A 26,944-nucleotide genomic window follows, 5' to 3' on the forward strand; every position below is an offset into this window, starting at 1 on the left:
TTCAACAAACAGTATGAGTTCTCAACAATAACAAATGTTTGAATACCCACATGAAATGAATGTTGTTGAGCAATAAGTTGCAACCCAAAATTCTACGCCTTCAACAACCACCTATCAAGAACCCCATGTTCTTGATCGTCCTCCTCATATCAACCTTGCTATGCCATTTGAGAAACTGGAAGTTCATTGTGAGCTTTTGGTTGATTTCGACAACCTCAAGAAGAATGGTATGGACTTAACTGAAGAACTGGCGAATCAAGGATGGGCTAACTACTTCAATCGTCTTTATAGCCCCATTTACATATAACTGGTAAAGGAGTTCTAGAGATTTGTAGATTGTGATGACTACTACATAGTGTCTTACGTTCTGGGAATAAAGATGGTGATAACTGAGAAGTCCATAACAACACTTCTGGACATGGAAAAAGCTGGGGGGGAAGGATCTACAACATCAATCCTAGGGAAAAGTATATGTCCCAGGAAGTTATCCCTACTACTTTCTCTCAGAACCCAGAAGGCAAAACCTCAAAGAACAAAGAGCTTCATCAGCATCTAAGAGTATGGTTGAAGATCATTCTGGGAACCATCCATCATCGTCCTGCTTCAAGCTTCTCTAACTACATCAACACAGACCAGAAATGAATTCTCTACTATCTGTACAAAGGTCTGAAGCTGAATCTTCGCTCCCTCCTCTTTAAATATCTAAGGGACTCCATCAGAGACACCTGAAATAACATGAAGCACAGAAACTACATACCTCTAGGAAGATTAATCTCTGATGTTTTGGTAGAGAGTGGTCTGGTGAACCATCTCATCTCTCTGAACCTGATGGAAGACGTAACTGTAGACATGGGGAATCCTCTGAACGGGAGGAATCTGAAGAGTATGGGTTTAATTGACAAGGTCAGAGTCAAACCCATAAAGGACACCTCCTGGGAAGCTCTGGAGGACCAAAGGATGATATCAAATGGCATGTATCTTTTCTCCAAGATTGATCCTCCAGAAGTCGTCGCTTGCTACCTTTAGGATCTGGAAGCACAAGGCATCGAGATTTCTGGCTTCAGCTTGGATTGGCTACCAGATCATCCACCTAACTTCATGAAGAGGAATAGAGAGCCCTCTGAGAAGAAGAAGAAGAATAAGAAGAAGAAGAAGAAGAAGAAGAAGAAGAAGAAGAAGAGTCTGAAGCTGGGAGAATCTTCATCAACTCAAAAGCAACATGTGCCTCTGAGCTCTTCAGCACCGGGTAAGTTCCTAATCTCAGAAGCTCCTTTAGTTTCTAGTACTAGGAAAATCCTCTCATCCTTACCTCAACCACCCCCACCATCTCTCCCTCGGGACCAACCATCTCTATACCTACCCCTCCTGAACCAAACACTTTTGAGCATCTCACTTCTGACCCTAAACCATTTTCACCTCCATTACCTCAATTCAATCTCACAACAACATCCATCCCCATATCTGAAGCCTTATTGCTTAACGAACCCATATTACCTCCCTCTTCTAACCCAAGTTCCCCTTCATACTACGACCTAACCTCAAACTCTGAACATTCAGATATTCCTGACCCATCTTCTCCAACTCTTGCACAACTCCAGGCCACAACTAAATCTGAAAAGACTCAGTATGTACCAGAATCTTCTGAACCCATTCCACCTCCCTCTGAACCCACTTCTGAACCCATTCACAAACCCTCTGAACCCACTTTAGCCAAGTTCTTAGAGAACTCTACTTCAAGACTAAGGCAGTTATCTAAAGAATCCAAGCTCATTGACAATCCTTCTAAAGTAAGGACTCATTGGAAATGGTTTCTCAGGTGGATGACATCTGAAGTCTTTAAGCTGAAAGGACTTTCTGAGCAAGCCAGAAATAACTACATCAGAGGTGTTGAAGAGAGGCTAGAGGCGCATCTGGCGTAGGAAGCTACTGAAAGGGCTAGGAGAGAAGCTGAATAAAGAGTATTTGTTGAAGCTGCTGCAAAGGAGGCAACTGAGGAGGCTATTGTAAAGGTTGAAGCTAAAGCAACATTGGTCGCTGAAGCTGCTAGAAAAGCTGCAGAAGACGCTGAGAAGGCTAATGAGGTTGCTCTGACTCGAGGTGAGTCATCAACATCTGATCTAGCTCCCATTATCCTCCAGACTCTAGAAGAGCTACAGAAAGAACATCAACTAGTCAGAGTCAGACTCGACCAGCAGGATCAAGTCAACTCCAACATCCAAAATCTACTTGCTCAACTACATCAGAGGATGCCTCCTCCTCCAAACCCTTAGGAACTCTACGAATTTATTTGATTGTATTTTTTCTAAGATTTTTTGTCTCTGAGGCACCTTTTTCTTCTGCTTTCTTCTATCTATAACTCCTTTTTCTCTATCAATGAAATTTTGCCTTCTCTAGATTTTTCTTTTGTTTTTATTAACTTTTTTAGTCTGACAAAAAGGGGTAGAAATAAATAGAAGTATTATGATGAAATAACATATCTAACTCTCAAAATGCACTGCTTACATTCTAACATTAAAATTTATTGCGCAGTCTAAGTGTTTTACAGGATTTATATGAACAAATAAGAAATGAATTTTTATCTGAGAAACAAATAAAAATAAGGCAAGCAACCTAAGAAGATCTGGTAAAAAACTCTCTACCCCATAAACCCTTTTCTAATACAATTGTCTTAAAAAAAATTCTAAGTATCAGACTTAGGAGGAGATTGCTAATCTCAGGGGGAGTCATTCTCGATCTGTCTCTCATTCATTTAAATCTATATCTTTGGAAAGGACAAGGAACTTAATACCTTTAATTCCCATAGTTGACAAGAAATCTCCAATGATTTCCCTCCAACGGTATCATCCTAAAGTACTATATAAAGGCATATTCACAACATGTTGAACATACCTGAATACACAACACATCGATCTACAACTCTCAATCCACAATATATATTCATATCTCTCTTAGTAATATTCAGTAATCACACAAGAGTTGTTGCTCATATTGTGTGGCCATTGTCTCATTGTTCTTAACTTGTCTTCATACTGCTTATCTAGAAGCATTAAGATAAAACTCTTGTAATTCTCCAAATTTGTTGATATTCCTCAAGTGAGTTGGTTAAGTCTGTAGACTTGAGAGGGCTAAGATATTGTTAAACTCTTAGATGTTTTTGTAATCTATTGAGATTATTGGATTAAGTCCTTATTGAAGGAGAAATCACCTTGGCCAGGTGGACTGGAGTAGCTTTGATTTTCAAGCGAACCAGGATAAACTCCTTGTGTTGTTAGCATTTATCTTTGTGTGTGTGGTGTTGCAAAAAGTTGTTAATTACCGTGAAAACAATTCAAACCCCCCTTTCTTGTTTTTCTCTACCTTCTAAAAGTAATAAGCTCAAAAGGAAGGATACCAACTACCAGCCAAGTGATAACTTAACAAAGGTAATAATCTCGAAAGGGGAAATTACCAACTACCATCTAAGTGATAACTTAACAAAGGTAACTATCCAAGGGTAAAAGGAATATTACCTACTATCAACCAATTGATAGCTTAAGAAAGGTAATAAGCTCAAAAGGAATGATTACCAACTACCAGTTAAGTGATAGCTTAACGAAGGTAACCAACCAAAGGTAAGAGAAATATTACCTAACTATTAGCCAAGTGATAGCTTTACAAAGGTAATAAGCTTCAGGGACCAAAATTCAAACCAGGAATAAACTAGAGAGAAACGGTCAAAGAAGACTCAATCCAATAAGGAAATAAACTCAATTAGGGATAAACTCAATTGGGCATACTCATGACATGATCATTCATTTACAGTTGCATTTTAGATAAGCACCATTGATTCAAAGGTTGTTGCTCGTGGCATAAATGGATGATAGGTTTCTTTTAATGGTATTCTTGATAATCAAGCATATAGTGTCCCGGTGCTACATCTAACCAGTGATGATCATTTCTCTCGGACTTAACATCTTTGGAATCTTTATTTTAGTCTAAGGTATTTGGGATCATGTGGATTGCATTATGGCATTGAATCTGATTATGGATTGCAAGTGTGATTGGCTAATGTCTTTGTGGGCTTTTTCATGCACTATTTTATTGGTCATTTGGTATGGATTCAAGACAAAGAGTTTCAGTTCAAAGTTCATACAAAAGTCAAGGATCTTATTCATTCAAGGTTCAAATTAAAGAAAAGTTCAAGTTCATTCAAGTACGACCTCAAATGTTCAGACTAAGATTTGGAGGGAAAATATTTTGCTCAAAACACTAGAAACAATTCATTTTAAAAGATCATTTCATTACAAAATCCAAAATTACACAAGTTTTCTTCATTTGATCAACTGCTGGCTTTTTGGTCAAACTATTGACCAAAGGCAAATGACACTCCTAAATCCTACTTATTTTTCATCCCTCATGAGTCTTCCATGTTTGAGTTTCCACATCTTCAAGATTCTAAAATGACTTGCCAAAATGTTGTTCCTACCATGTGTCATACACGTGAAACCATACACAATTCACAATTAGTCACAAAGATCAATGCATAGCTCACATTTGCAAGCCACTACATCCAAAACATTAAAAAAACAAATCTTCATTATGGTAACCGTTACCTGAATCAGTGTAACCTATTAAACCTGTTATTCATACCATTCCAATAGCTAAACCATCCAAAATTTCGTTTTCGTAACTAGTTACCAGAATCAATGTAACCGGTTACACCTGCCTTTCCATCAATTTCCAGAAGCCCAGAAATACAAACCATTGAATTGGTAACCGGTTACCAAGAATCAGGTAGCCGGTTACACCTGTATTGCAGCCCCATTTTACACATACCATAATGCATATTTTCGAGTGTGTAACTAATTACGCAACTTCTGGTAATTGGTTACACCTAAACCATAAGCAAAAAACAGGTTTTTTCAACATTACAACGACATTCCAATCATCCTAAACCATTTCCAATTCACATTTAAAGACAATGGAATTATGAAACAACACATCACAACAAATAACATTCATATCCTACACTAATGCACTCCAACATCACTAACATTCATCAACACTTGAGATACACTAACCTCACCAACCTGTCATGATAGTCCCTAAATACAACTTTACTAACAATTCCAACTGTCAAATTCAATCAAACATAAACTCTAATATTGTTAACTTCATAACGAACTTCCTCATGAAAACGCTTAACACTAACTGATGCCCTAACTTCTAACCGCCATTGACCAGAAGAGTGCCTAAAACGGTTAGAACAATTCACATATGTAAACTCATCACTCTCTTCAATCTAAAGGAGGTTCATTCATAAACCATCACCATATTCATTCACCCATTCAACAATCACTCAAAAGTCAGAATTTATACTCTCTCAATTGATCTCTTTCACCTCATACCAAAGCCTTAAAACACCATTGTTGGAGCAAGCTTTACTTTGAAGCTTGCCACCAATTAAACTAAGACGCGTACACTACATTGCTACACCTTGCTACTGCTACATTCAACATATAATCAACAACAACCACAATCAAATTTCGATTTCTACACTACATTCAAGGAAGAAAAAGAAGTGATTGAAGCATTTTCAGCAAGAAATTAATTAGCTTACCGAATAAAAGATTCTTTGGTTTCTTTATCTTTGTCATCTTCTGATTTCAACAATTTCCCGGACAAACCTCCATCTTGTAGGTCGGTGAATTTTTCCACTTCTCTATTTGTTTGAATTTTGATTTGTATTGGATAATCAAAGCCCCAAGGTTTTGTGGCTTGGTTCTTCTCCTCCATCATTTAATTTTTTTTAAAGGTTGGGGTTCATCACTTTATTGATGCAATTCTGAAAATTGGGTAATCTTTGAAATGAATTAATGAGATATTAAGAAAGAGGAGATGGAGAGGACTATATTGATGGTGCTATTTGTATGTTTTATCCAACTCCGCCGCCTCCGGTGGTGCTTCTTACATTAACATAAGCATGATGTGTAGAGATGAAGATATGTGTTGCTGAATTTTGCTTCTTTCTCTTGCATTTTCGTGTATGCCTTGGTGCACAAGCACACTGTTTTTCTCTTCATACACCTATTTTGCTTGGTATGTCCATTGTTGAACCCAATAACAACATTTTGCAGTTGGGCCTTATCTGTTAGGCCTAAAGCCTCTGTTTCCATGTTGCACACCCCCTGAGTTATGCACCCTTGCAGAATTAATTGATAATTGCTTAATTGCTTATTTTTTCAATTCTTTTGACAATTTTTTCTATACTTCTAATTCATGATAATGCACATTTTAATTCATGATAACTCATTAAAAAATGCATGAATTTGTTTAATTAGAGTATTCTCTTTTTTATAATTTAATTGAATTTAATTGTGGAGTTACTTTAATTCTTCATTAAAATTCATTAAAAATTAGGTTCTAACATGATTGATTTCAATTTTAATGTCATGTTAATTTCTTACATTTCTATGTGTTTAATGTTGTTTTGACATGTTCACCCCTTTGATTAGTTGATCAAGTTTATTCTTGATCAATTAATTACTCTGAATAATTTGCATTTTTCCCATTCATTCAAGTGACCGTAAGTATTTTGGTCACTTGATTGGATTATGCCTTGGTACGTGCACTACACCGGACCACTCAAGTTCAAGACTTCCCTTTCCAAGACTCTGAAGGAGAGTAAACATCAAGATCCTGATCATTGTTGGATTTCATCCATCTATTTCTTTTCCTTGTTCATTTAAGACTAAAACCATTTTTGCAAATAAATTCAAAAACACTTAAAAATACGATTTGAATTGTATGCCACGAGCCTTAAGAAATATTGAAAGAATGAGAGAGAATATTCATATCCTCATTCTGAATATCTTTGGATACGAGACGCTTGACCCAGTTGTTCAAAGTATCCACCTCCATTCATATACTTTAGTGCAATTCAAATCAAGACAATCTTTTTCAAAATTAAAATCAATCATAACCAATCAAACTAAGGGCATTCAAAATCTTTTCACAAAGGACATGTTATTTTCGTTCTATCGAAAACAAACAACGCTTAAGTCTCTCATGCGCGAGCATACAAGCAATGTTTAACTGCTAGAACGCGAACGATAACACTGTTCACTAAAAACAACCAACAAATATGAATTTTCTACCACGAACTACGGAGCTCTGATTTTTTCATTACACTATAAGAATACGTAGGCACGGGGGTTGAATCCTTGGCGGGCACATTAATTAAAACATTTTTACCACTTTCGCAAGTAACTTTTAGATAGTAACATTCATCCACACAAAGAACAATCAAAATGATTCCCGTTGAGTACAACGAATGTGAGGGATGCTAGTACATTTCCATTGCATAATCGACTTCCTTACCCGTTTCTCTTCCCCTACGTTTTATCGATATTTTGCCTTTCTTTTAAAATAAATAAAGTTCGATGGAGACTCTGTTGTATCTTTGAGCGTGCAATGCACTCAGATGTTTTTCGCGGAGCGACAAAGTTTACAATGAAGTGAGACTAAAACTCATATCTCTCTTCATGGTTCGGTGGTTCAACTGCATTTTCATTTTCTTCGCACTTCCTAAGTAAAATCATGATGGAAGAAAGCGGGGAATGAATGAAGAAAAGGAAGGAAATAATACTCGCACAAGGGTGTCGTATGGGATGTTGAGCATGCAAGTGTAACAAGGTCTAGTAAGAAAATAAGGTTGAAGAAGAAAGTCTCATGTTAAGCATGTTGAGCATGCAAGTGTAACGAGGTCTAGTAAGAAAATAAGGTTGAAGAAGAAAGTCTCATGTTGAGCATGGAAGTGTAACGAGGTCTAGTAAGAAAATAAGGTTGAAGAAGAAAGTCTCAGAAGCGATGTGTATGTGAATAAGAAAGCGATGTAAGATGTTTGTGGTCTGTCCTAGAATTTATAGAAACCCATAGGGTCCACAAATCAAACACCCATAATGACTTTATCAGAAGATCAATGAACTTGGTTCCAACTCTACACACAACCAATGACTCAAATCAAATGATCATTTCCAAAAAGTTTGAATCTTCACAACCACTTAACGAAAGAAACCAAAGACCTTCATGTGGAATCGTTGGATAGGGAAATTAAATCGTCTTCAAAATCATACGGTTGTGATTAACTCAACCTCAAACATGCAAAAGTAGATATCGATTCTAAATAACATCGTCTCTTTAACCACTTTACTTTTACATGCCTCGTGTTTGGAGGAATATAAATTGTTTTATTTCTCATTAACCACTTTGCCCTACAAATTAATCTCGTACTTGGGATTGTGGACCGTCATGAACTGGACCTACTCCCTTAGATTCACATGTGAGGCACAAGAGATCTCAAATAAAGTTTAGCAAGCTAGGGCAAAATTTTGGCATAGTGTTATAATTAATGCATCTGTGGATGAAATTTTAAGATTTAAATCTTGAGTAGGTTATACCAGTACTAACTTAGTTTAGACCCAATTAAATAATAGAGAAAAGGCATTTCAGATTTAAATCAAGCCACATTATTCAATTTTATATGTCACCATATTAATTTCTTGACTTTGTTGCACACCTTAATCATCTAGCCCATTCTTTTTCTTATCAACATTTAATCCCTCACACACACATACCATACCATATAACCTCTCTTAATGTCTTACAAGTTTTAGTCATCATTCTTCTTCACAATGCCTTCTTCTACTCTTCAATGGCTTAGCCTAGTTGCCATCATTTGGCTCCAAGTCATAAATGGAACAAACACTAATTTCCCAGCTTATTCTTCCCAGCTAAAACAACTTCTCTCCATTTCACAAGTTGAACTCAATAACCTTGCTTTTGCATCCGATGCTGGTAAACTTTTTGGTTGGTTTTCCGGGCTCGCTGCTATTTACCTCCCTCTCTGGCTCGTCCTTATCATCGGTTCGTTTCTCGGACTAATCGGTTATGGTCTACAATATCTCTTCATAACCAACCAAATTTCTTATCTATCATACTGGCATGTGTTCTTCCTAACATTTCTTGCTGGCAATAGCATTTGTTGGATCAACACTGTCTGTTATGTTGTCGCCATACGAAACTTTCTATCCAATCGCCAAGTCGCTGTCGGATTAACAACTAGTTATCAAGGATTAAGTGCAAAGATTTATACAAACATTGTTGATGTTGTTTCTTCACACAATAAAGCTAAAACTTTTCTTTTATTGAACTCTATAGTACCTGTGGTTGTTTGCTTCATATTAGCTCCTATAGTAAGAGAAAATGAAGTCAAAAATTCAAAGCATTCTAGTGTTGTTTTTGCTTTGATGTTTGTTATCACAATTACCACCGGAATATATGCAGTGATTAGCAGCTTGCCAATTTTCACAAACAAAATTTCCTCACTTGGTGTCCTTATTGGTATTCTAGTATCTCTTCTCTTACCTCTTTTACTTCCAATTTCTGTGAAGATCAAGGAACTAGTTGAATCATTGCACAAAAAAAGAGAAAGTCTAAGAATCTACCATTTTACCATGGAGGAGAATATTGATAAAGAGAGTTATGTGAAAGAGAGTGAAGATAGTTGTGAAGTTGAAGATGGTTGTGTTATGGAAGAAATAGGTGTGAAGTTAATGTTGAAAAGAATGAATTTCTGGTTATATTTCTTTGTGTATTTTTTTGGTGCAACAATTGGTTTAGTATTTCTGAACAATTTGGGACAAATAGCTGAATCAAGAGGTTGTTCTGCTACTTCCTATTTGGTGTCTTTGTCTTCTTCTTTTGGATTCTTTGGTCGTCTCATTCCATCTCTTCTAGATTACTTCTACAGGTAATTTGAAACAATTTCTATGGTTTTTCCAAGTTTTTAGACATATTAAATAATCGATGCATCTAACTTTTATATAGATAGAATACATTAATTATTCAATAAATCTAAAAAAAAATAACTTTTTATTTATAATAATGGCCATAGTAGTAGTTACTTTGTGGTGCACAAAACATCAAAAACTTTAATGTCCTAGCCTTAGATTGCAATTTTGAACATGTTTTAACAGTGAAATGTAATACCAACTGAAACTATTGCATTTATGTTTTTATTTAATGCAAAATAATGATAATGGAAATGTTGGTTGATCTACATTGATGAAGACAAACAAACCAACAAATTAAAAGCCGCTCATTCCATAACATGGTTATTATTAACACTCCCTTAGATCACATATAAATCAAATATATCGGTTATTCAATATTCGGAATAAAGTCTAATATTTTAACTAAATGATTTCAATTTCAGAGGAAAGTGTACAATTTCAAGACCTGTCACAATGGCGGGAGTAATGGCACCAACAGCAGGTGCATTCTTCTTGCTTCTCAACAAAACAGACATTGCTCTTTACATAAGCACAGCTGTGATTGGAGTCTCCACTGGAGCAATCACTTCCACTGCTATTTCAACAACAACTGAACTTTTTGGAACTAACAATTTCTCTGTAAATCATAATGTGGTTGTGGCTAATATTCCTATTGGATCTTTTCTATTTGGTTACTCAGCAGCACTTATCTACCGTAACCAAGGAAATGGAGATGGAAAATGCATGGGCGTGGAATGTTTTAGCAACACTTTTATCATTTGGGGTTCCTTTTGTTGCTTTGGAACTTTTTTGGCTTTGATTCTTTATTTTAGGACTCGCAAGTTTTACTCACAAAATCATTAGGGTAACATTTTTGTTTACTTATTACTAATATATAATCTCACTTTCATTTTACACCAATTTACTATATTTAGATTTAGTTACAAATATAGTCTAGAAGTAGGCGTTGTAATATATGTATAGGTTTGCTTTCACTTGATTAATAAGTATAACTATTGAATCAAGTAAGATATCTCTTGTGTGGATATTAGTGCAAAGTAAAGAAAAGTAGAAGAATAATGGAATGAATTTATGTATTGTATTGATCATAAAATAATGTATTTGTACAAACACGAAATTATGGATAACTAAAATCAATTAATGCTAACTATGTTAGTTGACTCACTAATTACTTCAATTACTAACTACCTCAATTACTTCAATTAATGATAACTACATAAATAGTGTAACTTGAGTTACAAGAAAGGTAACTTGAATTATAAGAAAGTCAATATCCTACATTATTTCAAATTATCTAGGTAACACACTTCTCAGATTTTTGGCATACGAGAAATTCATCTATTCTCTAATTTTAAATTTTTGCTGTTTGTGTAAGTCAATAGAAAACCTTATTCAGCTTGAATACCATTTCTTCCTTACCTTTGGTTTTAAATTTTGAAGGTTGGGGTCATATTCACAACTTTCTCCAAAGGTTCATTTAAAGATGCAAATTTCACATCAGAGTGAAATAAATGTCAACCTCTTCCATATGCAATGTCCACAATTAGCCTTAGAGTCTCAAGCATCGCAACTGCTGAGTGCACTCTGTCATAATTCAAGCCAACTTTCTACGTAAAGCCTCTTGCAACTAATCTCATCTTGTGTTTTGGCTATCTCTCCATTTGACTTTAAATTTAACATGAACACTCATTTGACATCTATGACTCTTTTGTTTAATGATACACTACGCCAAAAACTGGAATAGACAGCGCCCCTTAGAGGGCGCTTTATTACAAAAGCGCACTCTAAAGTGAAGAGAAAAAATAAGGAGCGAACAACTGGAATAGACAGCGCACTTTAGAGGGCGCTTTTGTAATAAAGCGCCCTCTAAGGTGAAGCGAAAAAATAAGGAGGAGATAGAGGGACAACAATACAGGGCGCTTTTTAGAAAGCGCCCTCTAAGGTTACCCTTAGAGGGCGCTTTTAAAAAAGCGCTCTATAAGTCCATGTGCATTTCCAGTTTATAAAGCGCTTTTGGAAAGCCTTAGAGAGCGCTTTTAGAAGCGTCCTCTTAGGCCCCCTTTAGAGGGCGCTTTTGTAACAAAGCGCCCTCTAAAGTGAAGCCAAAAAAAAATGGAGGGACAACAATAGAGGGCGCTTTTGTGAAAGCGCCCTCTAAGGGCGCTTTTGAAAAAGCGCTCTCTAAGTCCATGTACATTTCCAGTTTATAAAGCGCTTCTGGAAAGCCTTAGAGAGCGCTTTCATAAGCGCCCTCTTAGGCCCCCTTTAGAGGGCGCTTTTTTTCCACAAGCGCCCTCTAATGTCCCCTTTAGTAAACATTAAAATTATAACATACTGCGCGTTTTGTTATTTCACTATCTGTTATTAGCGTTCTTTTTCATGTTAGGGTTCTGAGGCGTTTTCCTTCCACCTCTGTTAGATCTACATGCGCGTTTCCTCCTTCTACCAATCAAAGGTACACGCTTTTCCCAATTACTGTTTTATGTTATTGCTTTGTTTTAGCTTTGCCCAATTTCTATTTTACCTTATTACTGCGCGTTTCCTCCTTCTACGTTTGTTTCGACCATGATAGCGGATGCACTAGGAAATTGACGGTTGGTTTTTAGTGACCATGATTGCGGATGCAATGGGTTATACGACCTATGAACATCTGATTTTGTGTCAACACCAGTATCATTAGAAACCTAGGTCCGAATGTGTTTGAACTCTTCTGAAATTGTTTTTTATTTATTCTAATTAGTAATGGATAATACATGGATGTCTTCTAATCGATTGTCGAGAGAGTACGAGAATGGGGTATCAGAATTCGTTAAGTTTGCCGTTGCGCACGCCGAAGACCCCAGTAGAATGATATGTCCTTGCTTGGGTTGTTGTTATGGGAAACGGGTTGACGCAGTTCAGTTGACATCGCATCTAATGAGGCATGGAATTGATCGAAGTTATACATGTTGGAATTTGCATGGTGAGAAAAGTAACGAGAATGTTGAACCGGGGATAGTACGACCTATGCCTCAAACTATAGTGGCGCAGATACATACGATTGTGATCGAGTTGAAGAGATTGCAGAAGCACTTGAAGGAGATCTTAAGGATTGTCCCGAAATGTTTGAGAGGTTGGTAGAGAAACCTTTGTATGATGGTTGCACTAAATTCACAAGATTGTCTGCGGTATTAAAGTTGTACAACTTAAAGGCGGGCAATGGGTGGTCGGATAAAAGTTTCACAGAGTTATTAGCCCTTTTGAAAGATATGCTTCCTGAGGATAATGTTCTTCCCAATCGAACATATGAGACCAAAAAGATGTTGTGCTCTATTGGCATGAGCTATGATAAGATACATGCATGTCCAAACGATTGCGTTTTGTTTCGAAATGAGTATGCATCGTTAAATGAGTGTCCTAAATGCGGTGTCTCGCGATATAAGAACAAGTTGTCTCCAGCAAAGGTCTTGTGGTATTTTCCTGTTATTCCGAGATTTAGATGCATGTTTCGTAGTGAAACCGATTCAAGACACTTGACCTGGCATGCAGATGAAAGAATTATAGATGGAAAGTATCGACATCCGGCAGATTCACCACAGTGGTTGAAAATTGATAATGATTATCCTGAATTTGGAGAAGAATCAAGAAACCTTCGCTTGGCATTATCTACTGATGGAATGAACCCACACGGTATCCAGAGTATCTCACACAGTACATGGCCTGTGATTATTATGATTTATAACCTACCTCCATGGCTATGTATGAAGCGTAAGTACATGATGTTGTCTATGTTGATTTCTGGACCTAAACAACCAGGGAATGACATAGACGTGTACTTGAAGCCCTTAATCGAAGATTTAAAGATTTTGTGGGAGACCGGTGTGGAGGTTTATGATGGATATAGGAAAGAAAGTTTCAACTTGAGGGCGATGTTGTTTGGCACAATTAATGATTTTCCAGCATACGGAAATCTATCAGGGTATAGCATAAAAGGTCAATGTGCGTGTCCTGTTTGTGAAGATAAAACAGATTGGAAGCGCTTGGAGTTTGGTCAGAAGAATGTCTTTCTCGGTCATCGGAGATTCTTAAATTCAAATCATCACTACCGTGGATGGAGAAAGGCGTTCAATGGAGAGACAGAACAAGGCAGAGCTCCACCTATATTGACGGGTGATCAAATTTTTGAAAAGGTGAAAGATTTGGATACTCAGTTTGGCAAGCCTTTTGCCCACACACTTGTCAAAAGTGGGTGGAAGAAGAGGTCAGTTTTTTTGAATTGCCGTATTGGAAGTCCTTGTATGTGAGACATTTTCTTGATGTTATGCATATTGAAAAAAATGTATTTGAAAGTGTTATTGGCACGTTACTCAATATACAAGGAAAGTCTAAGGATGGCCTTAAGGCAAGAAAGGACTTGATAGCGATGGGAATAAGAACTGAATTAGGACCCTTGAAGAAAGGAAAACGAACATATCTACCGCCTGCTGCTTATACTCTATCTAGAAAGGAGAAAAAAACATTGTGTAAGTTTCTAAGTGAAGTTAAAGTTCCAGAAGGGTACTCTTCAGATATTAGAAGACTTGTGTCTATGAAAGACCTCAAGTTAAAGAGTTTAAAGACCCATGATTGCCATGTTATAATGGAACATTTTCTCCCAATAGGTATACGTTCTATTCTTCCAGAAAAAGTAAGAAGCTCTATAACTAAGTTGTGTTCTTTCTTCAAGTCAATTTGCAGTAAGGTGATCAATCCTGCGATCTTACCAATGTTGCAAAAAGAAATCGTTATTACTTTGTGTGAGCTTGAAATGTTTTTTCCTCCATCATTTTTTGACATAATGGTACATCTAGTTGTTCATCTTGTGAAAGAGACACAATTGTGTGGACCAGCTTATATGAGATGGATGTACCCTGTTGAACGTTATATGAAAATATTAAAAGGGTACGTGAAGAACCGAAGTCGACCAGAAGGTTGTATGGTTGAAAGATACATTGTTGAAGAAGCGATTGAGTTTTGTACTGAATATTTGTCTAATGTTCAGTCAATCGGACTCCCCAAGTCTCAGCTTGTCGAAAAGAAAGAAGGAAAAAATCTAATTGGAAATAAAATCGTGGCAGTATCAAGGGTCGAACGGGATCAAGTGCATTTGTATGTTCTGCACAATGAGAATGAGGTTGAGCCGTATGTTGAAATTCACAAGGATGTTCTCCGAGGTTTAAATCCCAATAGAAATGAAAATTGGATAGTACGAGAGCACAATCGATGTTTTATACCTTGGTTTAAGGATCATATTTATTCAAAGTATTATTCAGATCCCGCTTCAATAACAGAAAGGTTGAGATGCTTAGCATATGGTCCAAGTTTCCATGTTTTTTCTTATAGCGCATACGCGATTAATGGATACACATTTTATACCAAAGAACAAGATGATAAAAGTACTATGCAGAATAGTGGTGTCACCGTGGTAGCTGAAGCAATGCACATATCAAGTGTGAAGGACTTAAACCCCAAATTTGCAAATCTGTCGTATTTTGGTGTTATCGAGCGCATTTGGGTGTTTGATTATGAGAAGTTTCAGATTCCTATATTTGGTTGCAAGTGGGTTGAAAATAATAACGGCATTCGAATGGATAAGTCAGGATTTTTGCAAGTGGATCTTAATAGGGTGGGATACAAAGATGAGTCTTTTATTCTAGCCTCTCAAGCTAGACAAGTGTTCTATGTCAATGATCCGAAAAGTACGAAATGGTCTATAGTTCTTTTTTCCAACAAAGTAATTGATGAAAACACTGGAGATCAAGGTGATATTGATGTTGAGATTGAATCGTTTACCAGAAATGATCAAGATGAGAATATTATATCAAATGATTCATATATTAGAAATGATCATAATGAGGGTATTTGGATCAATCCAACCGTCCGTGTTGTTAAGAGACATGTAGAACATATTCCAACCAAGAAAAGAAAGAGAACTTAGTGAAAAAGGTACAGGTCAAATGATTTTAATTGTTTTCTTTATTACAGGTAAAATGACTTTTATGATTTTAATTGTTTTTACATTTGTCATCTGATTTTAATTGTTTTCTTTTTTACAGGTAAAATGATGATGCTGGATATTTGTTTAGATGGAGATGCTCTATTGTCGTCAAGCCTCATTCGCGTAGATGATGATGCTGGATATTTGAAAGTATCCCTCTACGACAATGGAACATGTCCATCTAAACATATATCAATTCTATCTTCAAAAGATAAGGGTTCAATGTTGGCAAGTTACATTGGTTTCCTTGTTCGACAACATATTCCGATTACATGTGATAATTGGAGAAGTCCGGACTTGAAGGTTGGCAAAGAAAAAATATGGTCGGAGATACAGGTACTTACCATATATTGTTATATGTTTTTTGTTGCATCAACTTTGCAGCCCTGTATTGTAGGCAGAATTTAGGACTTCTCAAAGTTGATTTCTTGTTACTTTGTCGTTCATAAAATACACCACTAAATTCTCTGCGTTTAATTTTTAATTTTTTTTCATCAGGCTTGTGTCTCAATAGAGGATGGGTATCTACCTAAAGTTACTTTTGTAGTGGTCCAAAAGAGACATCACACCCGTCTCTTTCCTGTCAACCCCAAAGAGACCGATAGAAGTGGAAATATTATGCCAGGTTTTTTCAATATATTTCTCAACGCAGCTGGTATATATTATCATTTGAATTTATCACGTTTTGCTGATTTTGTTGTTCTAAATTGTCAAAGGAACCGTGGTAGACACCAGCGTTTGTCACCCTAGGGAATTTGATTTTTACCTTAACAGCCATGCAGGAATTCAGGTAATATTAGCTATGTCATTTAACTTTATGCCATTGTTTACTATTTGTTGCTCAATCGCCTTTTGACAGTTCTGTGTTATTTGCATTTGGACGTGTTCTTTTTGCAGGGGACTACTTATGCTGCCATTTGTTGTTTTGGTTGAGCCTTATTTTGTATGGATGTGCGATAGAACTACTAGACAGCTTTTGGATATACAGAACATGTTTGCCACCATGGGTGGATGGGCGTTTTTGTTTAGTATTGGTTAGAACTACTAGACAGCTTTTGGATACAGTGGTCACTGGGTGTTGGTTGCTATGTTTTATTCTCTTAATTGTAGTACTTTGAGAATATGTTGTTGTATATTGTTGATCAAAGAATCATATATTAATGTTGTATATATGGAGGATTAATGTTGTATATAAATGGATTCATGTTGTATATGTCAATGGATTAATGGTGTATAACATTGGATTAAAGGATGAAATCAATATGAATTTTACACTTTTGCAGCATGCGAACAGGTTACCAATTAAATATATATCCACTGTTTTTCAAACAAATTTTTTTAAAATAACTAACACTTTAGAGGGAGCTTTGTCCAGAAAGCGCCCTCTAAACACTTTACATTGACAACTTTAGAGGGCGCTTTTTCCTGAAAGCGCCCTCTAAACACTTTACATTGACAACTTTAGAGGGCGCTTTTTCCTGAAAGCGCCCTCTAAACACTTTACAATGACAACTTTAGAGGGCGCTTCTTCCAGAAAGCGCCCTCTAAACACTTTACACTGACAACTTTAGAGGGCGTTTTTTCCAGAAAGCGCCCTCTAAGGTGTCCCTTTATGGACCACTCCAGAGGGCGCTTTTTTCTTAAATCGCACTATAATGTGGCCACTTTAGACAGCGCTTTCTCCAGGAGAACAAAGCGCTGTCTTTACCTATGCCAGCGCCAGATTAGAGGGCGCTTAAAAGCGCTGTTATAGGCCAAAATAAGCGCCCTCTTTTCCCTTATTTGGCGTAGTGGTAGTTTTATCAACTCCCAAATGTTATGTTCTTCTCTATTGCGTTCAATTCTCAAGCATTGTATTTTTACTTACATTTTTCATCTAAGATCTTCTTATAATTAGTTGGTTATACACAGGGCTGACCTTGCGCAAGTGTAGCATGTGCTGCAGCACAGGGGCCCAAATATTAGAGGCCCTAAATTTTGAAATTTTCAATTTTTTTTCATAAATATTAATAAAAAAAATAAAATGATATTAAAAAAATTTAATAATTGAAAGAAATATTATTATAAAAACTCAATACATACAAAAATCAAGATTTATCAAAATTCAAAATAATTATAATTACATTTATTTTTAATTAATATATAATTGTATTTTTGATATATTTTTTTAATTATTATAATTGTATTTTAAAAAAAAAAATTATTCATTTTTATAATTAGAATAAGGTCTCCGATACGATTGGGTCGACCCTGGTTATACATATATAGAAGAGAAAAGTGCATAAAATCACCTCCATCATTTACTTGATTATCCTGAAAAATTTCATGGTTTGTCAACTTTGTTGACATAAATATTTGTCTTTGTGAGGTTCTTCTTACTTAAACTACATATGTACCTTGTACTTCAATCTTCCACTAATCTCGATCTTCTTTTTCCTCATCAATTACCATTGAAACACTTGGATTTGTGCATATTTGTTTTCTGCTATAATCCCAAGATTCTGACTCACACACTATCACATATCTACTCAATATAATTGTGTTTGACCGGATTATATAAGCACATATTTCATGATAATTTGAAAGGATCATAGGTTTACTCATATCATCCAAATTCTCCTTCTTCTGGTACTTTGCTTAAATTTTTGGTAAAACATTTATTAAATACATAGGTTGTAGTATATACGACTTCTCCCCACAACATGCTTCGTATTTTCTATTGCACGCATATACTTTTTGTCATATCAAGCAAGATTTTATTTATTCTTTCTACATGACTATTGTTTTGTGGTGTATAAAGAGTAGTCACCTCGTGTATTATACAATTTGACTCAAAATAAATTTTGAATTTATTTGAAGTGTATTCACCTCTAGCATATATTCTAAAAAATTTCCAGAGTTCTGTCACACTGTTTATTTGCTAGAAATCTAAATTTCTTAAACATTGTAAATACTTCACTTTTGTCTTTGATAAAAAAAATAGTCAGATTTTCTTGCTAAACTCATCCACAAATGTGATAAAGTACATGTTTCCACTAAGTGAGTGACCTTCAAGAAGTACACACGCATCTAAATGAACAACATCTAGCACACCACCTGATATATGTGCTACATGTGACTTAAAGGAATTCCTAGGCCGCTTTTCAACTAGACAAACTTCACATGCCTTCTCATGTAAGATTTTTGTAGGTATACCTAACGCCAGTTCTTTATCACTTAATTGAAAAAGACTTCATAAATACAAATGGTCAAACCTAAGATGTCATAGCCAACTAACATGAGTCTTCATTTTTGTATAGAGACACCTCATATTCATTGTTCTCTTGGATGTTTGAATTATATTGATTATCATCAAACAATTCCAATGCATTATCATCCGTTCTCACTAAATAACCTTTTTGCACAAATTGACCAACACTCAATAAATTGCCTAGCATACTAGGGACATTTAACATTTATTCAATGATTGCCATTTTTTCATATTTCTTCATGATAACAATTATTCCTTTCTAAAACTAGAATTGGATCTGGTTCGTTGATGCAAAATCTTGAACAATACTGAAATGAGCTTTTAGTGTGTATGAGGAGGGGGTGTACTTGCAAGGCACCTTGATGCCCAAGTCAGTTTAGAGCTTAAGACGAGAGTAGTGAAATTGGAGAATAGAGAATATAGTTGGAATTCTCGTGTAAAACGGTTTTATACCTTGGACTAGGTATAATGGATTGAATGGAGATGAGCCTAAGATCTTTTGGGCCTTTGATTGGCCTAGAATAACAATATTTTCCATTCCTTTGGTTGCCAAAGTTCTATGGTTTGTCAGCTTCACTTTAGTTGACATATTTGTATCCAAAACCTTCGGCCAATCTTTCTGTTGTTGAATATGATTGGAGCAACTAGTACCAAAGAATTATCCTTTTGAACTGTAGCTCTCACTATTAGCTTGTTTTGTTATCATCAATAAGGTAGAATCTTAATTTGAATATTTCCGAGCCATATTTGATTCTTCTTCAATCTCTGTTTGTTTTTCTTTTCCAAGATAGAACTTGGATGCATAATGTCCATATTTCTGGTAGCTGAAACATGGGATCATTTTCTTGTCATAAATTTTCTTCTTTCTATGATTCTTGACGGAGCCTCTTCCTCCTCTTGAAGATTTAGGTTTGTCGTCCGTTCTTATTTTTTCTTTATAAATTCTTTCACTTCATTTTCTTCGATTCTTCTTTCTTTATTCAAAAGTTTCTTTCTTGGTTTGAGCTAACAAATTTCTTTTAACATTTCTTTATACGTTGAACTTCTTTTGGATTTTCAACCATAGGTTAAAGACCTAATTTCTAATTCATTTCACGCTCTATTTGCATTCTTCTGATTTTCAATCTTAACTTTAGAGTCAAATGTCATTCTCACAATTCTTATAATAATAAAAAAATATGTTTTAGATTCTTTAAATAAATAATATATTTAATTTTTATATAAAATAGATAGAGCGATTTTTAAAATAAATAACAAAAACTTTGAAACAAAATATTTTCTTCTTATAATAATCAAAAGAAAAATATATTTTTAAGTTTAAATATCTTTGTAGTCCTCATAAATATCTTAAATTCCACTTTTAATCCCTCAAAATATTTTCTTCAAAGAATGGTTCTTCTTAAAATTTTACATCCACATTCTTTGTCTTTTCTACAACTTAGCAAAGATTTTTACAACTTAACAACTGAATTAACGACGGTTTATTATTTAACGACTGAATTAACGATAATTTTAACAATAATTTTAATATTAGGGATTAAAAATATGGATGAAAAAATTTAGATGAACTATTTAAAAAAAGATATTTTGAGAGATTAAAAATAAAATCTAAATCTTTAATTTATTTAACCTAGATAAAATTATTACGGCATCTCATGTTCTCAAGTGGGTCTTACTTAGATTTTACACCAATTTAATACATTTAAATATAAGTAAGAATTAATTCTATGCGGGTAAATTGGTGATCTATTGTTTAAAAGGTCGTGCTACTTCGAAGCACTCTTTAAACATTAAAATAAACATAATTAAGTAGGTTCCCTACACTGAATATATACTCTTATTATAGGTGAAAAGAAACACATATTTATACGTATAACCGACTGGTGTTTACTCTTTTGACTTATAGTTCATATCTATAGATTTTAATATATGACATAGCTTATTGGTTAGATTTTGTCGTGTATTGATACGTGGACTATGGTTTGGCAAATTACGACAATGTGTAACAGTCTGTTATCTTTTAAATGAATGTCCGTTTTCTGTCTATTACTAATATATAGGTCTCACAACTTAACGAATATTAAATGACACTAAATTCTTAAGTTTAGTTTGCGAGTTTCAAAATAGGGAAATGAAGGATTTAGTAGAGGAAATAAAGGGGAAAACAAAGATTTTTTAAAAATGTTTTTGATAGAAGATTTTGATATAGAAGATTTTGATAGAGCCTAATGAATAAATATAAATATGAGGTTAAAGATAATGTAATGTGAGTGTAAAGAAATATTATATTAATATTTAATCAAAATATTTTAAATTGAGATAAATCATAATAATATTTTAAAAATAAAAATGTGATAGGGCAAGATACATGGGTCTCATTGATTGATAATGTAAAAATATTTTACATTGTTAATACATATTTTTTTTTCTCAATAAATATTTGTTATTAATATGTATTTTATTTTGAGGATATTTTAACAATAACATTGAATTTAAATAATTTATTTAAATTCTCTAAAAATCGTCACTCAATGTAATAATTTAGTTCTTTAGACGTGAAAGAAGTCAAAATTGTATTGAATATTATAATATTTGTCTTGCTTTAAGTTTTTAGCTTATTCAAATTCAATACTATATTTTCACTTATTGCCGCCTCTCAATGTACACACTATTTAAAGCACGGGCGGACGCAACTTATATTGCACCCACTCAAATTTCCAAATTAAAACACAATTATCATATATATTTTAATATTGCACCCCTTCAAACCCCTTCAAATTTAAAACATGAAAAGGCGTGACTCAAATATATATTATTAAAAAATTAATTAAAAAATCTTGCACATTTAGGTTAGAGTTTAAAATTCTAAATGTCACACTAATGACTTCCACTAACTTGAGTGTTCGTAAATTTTTCATTTAAACTTTGTTGTTTTTTTAACGTTTGAGTGTTCGTAAATTTTTCATTTAAACTTTGTTGTTTTTTTTAACGAATAATTCTCCTTTTTCTATTCACAATTAGAGTGGATCAAGGATGAACTATTCTTCATTTTAACTCTTTTTGATATGAACGGAGAAAATTTCTAAGTTCTACTCATATTGCACAAAACTTGTTGAAAAAATGATATTCCCATAGATCTTAGAAGACACTTTCGGAGAAAACAACATCACCATTTTCACATCAAAATCTTAACCATAACTTGAAAACATTCAATGTCTGTTGAGATTTACTTTTCTCCATTTTTAAGATGGTCTTCATCATTTTTCTCCACAACTCTCATAATTGTTCGACGAAATTCTCAAATGAAAAAACAGAGCAATTATGCTAAGCCACCTCATTTCTCATTTCTCATTTCTTCTACCTATGTTTGATGATGCTCAAGAAGAAGATGATGGGAGAGAGAGAGAGAGAGAGAGAGAGAGAGAGTAATTAACTCTAACAAAAAATTTCAATCTCAACAAACTAAACTTCTCCTTTTTTTCAATTGTAAATAACTTTAGTTTATATACACTAACCCAAACTCAAATGCAAATCAAATGAAACTAAAACTAAATAACTTGAATTTGAATTACATTTAACACCATCCCTTAATTCATATTCAAGATTAAAAAATCAATAACATCAATTTCATCCCTCAAATTAATGAAGTGTACAGTTTTGATTTCCTTGGTTAGCACATCTTCAAGTTGCTTCTGAGTGCTGATGCGAACAACCTCAAACACTCATTCTGAACTTGATTACATAGAAAATGAAACTTTATGTTAATGTGCTTGCTTTTTCCATGCAACACTGAATTCTTGGCAAGACTTATGGCTGATTTATTGTCAACCATCAATCTTACTGGTTTGCTCACCTTGAACTTCAGTTCCTGTAGCGAATTCATAAGCCAAACAGTCTGACACGCAGACAAATCACCAACTATATGTATTTTGCTTCACAAGTTGACAATGCAACCACTAGTTGCTTCTTGAAACACCATGAAATGGGAGCTCCTAGATACATGAATAGATACCCTATAGTACTCCTTATGTCCACTCTGTCACCACACCAGTCTGAATTTGAATAGCATATCAATTCGGCATCATCTGACACTCCATATGGAAACATAATTCCATGTCTCAGAGTTCCCTTACATGCTTGAGTATCCTGACTGCATCTTGGTAATGTGACCACTTTGGCTTACTCAAAAACCTACTCACCATTCCAACTGCATAACATATGCCAGGCCTGGAGTTACAAGGATATCTCAGAGAGTCAACCAACTGTTTGAAAGTTGTAGCATCTACTTCCTTACCATCTGTATCAGAATCCAGTTTATGGTTTCTCTCTGCAGGTCTGACTGCTGACTTACAGTTCATAAGCTCAAATCTCTTCAGGAACTCAAGTTCATATTCCAGTTAGTGCATAATGATTCCCTTATCTGTGTGTAAAATCTCCATCCCTAAAAAATTTACCATGTTTCCAAGGTCAATCATATCAAATGCTTTCATCAACACCCTTTTGATCTTGTTTATCTCAGAATTACAATTCCTTGTCAATAGTGTGTCATCTACATAAAGACACACCAAGATCACATTTCCATTAGAGGTATGCTGCACATACACACCATATTTCATTTCACATTTTTTGAATCCATAATGATTAAAAAATGGCCAATTTCTAGATTCCAGACCTTTAGAGCTTGTTTAAGCCCGTACAAGGCTTTATGTAGCTTGTACACCATTCCTTCTTTATTCTCTATCACAAATCCAGGAGGTTGTATCACATAAACTTCTTCTTGCAATGGACCATTTAGAAAAGCTGATTTTACATCTAAATGTATCAAAGGCCAATTCCTATTTATAGATATAGCAATAATCAATCTTATGGTTTCATGTCTAGCTACAGGTGAAAACACTTCAAAGTAGCCTAGACAAGACTTTTGTAAGAATCCTCTAACTATTAACCTTTCTTTATGCTTGACAACTGAACCATATGGATTCAAATTTATCTTGAAAACTCATCTCACATTGATGGCTTGCTTGTTCTTAGGTAGAATAGTTAATTCTCGTCTTGTTTATTTCTATTGCCTCAAGTTCTTCCTTCATGACCTTTATCCACACTTTCTTCTTTAGTGCCTTATTGATGCTGATAGGTTAAGAGTCTCCCATCATGACACCCTATATGACTTCCTCTTCACTGCAATCTCAGTAGCATTCAGCAACTCAAAATCTACAAGTCTCCTTGGTATTTGTCTAATTCTTTGTGGCCTCTAAAACTGTGTAACTTCACATTCAGAGGAAGGTCCGCCATCAGAGGAAGGGCCACCTTCATAAGGTCCACCTTCAGAGGTTGTATTACCTTCAGAAGCTAGATTACCTTTAGAGGCAAGATCACCTTCAGAGTCATACTCACTTTCAAATTCAGAGTTAGCTTCAGAGTTAGAGTCACCTTCAGAGTCAGAGTTACCTTCAGAGTCAGAGTCACCTTCAGAGTCAGGCTCACCTTCAGATTCAAACTCACCTTAGAGGCATACTCACCTTCAGAGGTAGAATCTCCTTCAGAGGCAGTATCAGACTCTAGTATTGACATTGCACTAGAGTTGGATTGAGACTTGTTATATTCCCATGTTTCTGATTCTTTCACTATGACATCTATGTTGACAACAATTTTGTTGGTGATTGGGAAATAGAGCATATAAGCACTTGTATAGTGGTAACCTATAAGCAATATAACTTGGCTTTTGTCATCCAATTTTCTTCTAGTAGCATTTGGTACATGTTTGTAACATACAAAATCAAGCACCTTGAAATAGCTCACACTTTGTTTTCTTCCAGTCCACTTCTCTAGAGGAACTACTTCTTTTAACTTCTTTGTTGGACATTTGTTGAGCATATATGTTGACGTGGAAATTACTTTACCCCACAATGTGTGAGGTAGATTCTTTTCTTTCACCATAGTTATATTTTCTCCTTGTCATGTCAAGCATAGTTATATTTCTTCTTTCAGTAAGACTATTATGTTGTGGAGTGTATGGAGCAGTCACCTCATACTTATTACACGCTCCTCACATAACTTATTGAACTCTGTTAAATTGAACTCACCTCTACCATTGTTTCTGAGGATCTTCAACCTTTGTCCACTTTTATTTTCAGCCTTCACTTTGAACTTCTTGAACTCAGCAAACACCTCATGTTTGAACTTTATGAATTCTACCCATGTCATTTTTGTGAACTCATCTACAAATGACACAAATTACTTATTTCCTCCAATTGTGAAGTTACCTAAAATGGCCTACAGACATCAGAATGCACCACACCCAAAGCATGAGTTACTCTTGGAGGAATTTTTGATGAGAATGGCAATCTTGGTTGTTTGATTCTCATGCATATATCACATGATTTCTATAGTGCCACAATATTTAGAATTCCATGTACTACATTCTTTGAACTCGTATGCCCTAAACTTCTGAAGTTCAAATGCCCCAATCTCTTGTGTCATAACTCACATTCCCTTACATTACTAGTTGCACTAAGGAATTGAGTGTCTGTTGTTGCAACATTCACCTTAAATGTCCTATTTCTTCTCAGTGTAGACTACATTATTAACTTCTAGTCACAGGCATACAACTTCAAAAGATTGTCCTTCATGGTTACTGAAAACCCTTTTTCAAGCAACTGACTTACACTCATCAGATTGTTATTCATGCCAAGAACACACCATACATCCTTGATCAATACAATTTTTCCATTCTTCAATGTTACTTTGACATTTCTCATTCCTTTAACATTCAGCTACTCATTATTAGCACATCTTATCTTGGTCTTTCTACCAAAGTAAAAATCAATCAGCCATTGCTTATTTCCAGTTAGGTGATTTGAGCAGCCGGTGTCCATATACCACCAGTCCACCATTTTTTCACCTTCATTCTCAGATTCCATCAATAGAATAGGTTCATCCTCATAATCTATTCTTGCTATGTTGGCTTATTCACCCTTGCTTTCCTTGTTTGACCAACAATCAGTAGTAAAATGGCCAAACTTGTTACAGTTGTAGCACTGAACCTTTCTCTTATATAACTTCTCATTTCCCTTATGAAAGTTCTTATGTTTCTTCTCATCTTGATTGAAGAGTTCTGACTTCTGAACATCATCACCATTATTTTTCTTGTTCTCTAGCCATGTTTGGTTCTTGTTCTTCTTGACAAAAGAATCTTTCACATCCTGTTTTGTTTCCCTTTCAAAGTTTCTTTCAATCAGACGCAATTCTTGTGCCTCTAACGTACTCTACAACTCTTCAACTCTCATGGTGTTGGTGTATTTTGAGTGTTCTATGACTACAACTATGTAACTAAACTAAAGATTGAGTGATCTTAGTATATTTTTAATGATTACTTGTTCAGAGAGCGTTTCTCCATAATACTTCATCTCATTCGTGACCATAATCACTCTAGAGATATAATTAGGAACCTTCTCATTTCTCTTCATGATGAAATTCTCATATTTCTTGTATAGGGACTATAAATTTACTTACTTCACTGATGTGTCACCACCATAGCGCTAGGCATGACAACATAACCCGTATCCGCGGGTACCCACCCGAACTCGCCCCGAAGTTGACGGGGAAAACCCGCTTTGACTGGGTTTAGTTTCGGGTTTGGGTTTTCCCTGATTATAAAATATGGGACGAGTTGGGTAATGGGGACACTAGTACCCACCCCGAACTCGCCCCCGAACTCGCCCCTGTTTATTTTATTATGTATATTATTGTTTATTTTTGATAATTTAGAATATCAAATATGTCTTCAATGTTTTGATATTTTAATTTTAATTTGTTATTAAATATATTTGAAATGTATGTATGGAA

The 26,944-nt window shown here is 35.0% G+C and overlaps 1 protein-coding gene and 1 long non-coding RNA gene across 2 annotated transcripts; both read left to right on the forward strand.

Annotated features, from left to right (window-relative positions):
- Positions 1-8,519: 8,519 nt before the first annotated feature.
- Positions 8,520-10,858, forward strand: LOC127084451 (protein NUCLEAR FUSION DEFECTIVE 4). Its single transcript, XM_051024897.1, has 2 exons — positions 8,520-9,790; positions 10,256-10,858. The coding sequence occupies exons 1-2, from the start codon at positions 8,673-8,675 to the stop codon at positions 10,674-10,676; spliced, it is 1,539 nt and encodes a 512-aa protein (XP_050880854.1). The 5' UTR covers positions 8,520-8,672; the 3' UTR covers positions 10,677-10,858.
- A 5,487-nt stretch (positions 10,859-16,345) lies between these two features.
- On the forward strand, positions 16,346-16,973 carry LOC127078390 (uncharacterized). Its single transcript, XR_007787847.1, has 3 exons — positions 16,346-16,474; positions 16,566-16,639; positions 16,747-16,973. It is a non-coding gene; the product is annotated as an uncharacterized LOC127078390 (long non-coding RNA).
- The last annotated feature ends 9,971 nt before the right edge of the window (positions 16,974-26,944 follow it).

The sequence above is a fragment of the Lathyrus oleraceus genome, chromosome 5 (genome assembly GCF_024323335.1).
Source record: "Lathyrus oleraceus cultivar Zhongwan6 chromosome 5, CAAS_Psat_ZW6_1.0, whole genome shotgun sequence".
NCBI classification, from domain to species: Eukaryota; Viridiplantae; Streptophyta; class Magnoliopsida; order Fabales; family Fabaceae; genus Lathyrus; species Lathyrus oleraceus.

What these genes read in the sequence shown, in the direction of transcription:
- LOC127084451 (XM_051024897.1), top strand. Translation starts at nt 8,673, where the DNA reads ATGCCTTCTTCTACTCTTCAATGGCTTAGCCTAGTTGCCATCATTTGG. An exon ending in CTTCTAGATTACTTCTACAG is followed by an intron (nt 9,791 to 10,255) that starts GTAATTTGAAAC and finishes TTTCAATTTCAG; the next exon opens with AGGAAAGTGTACAATTTCAA.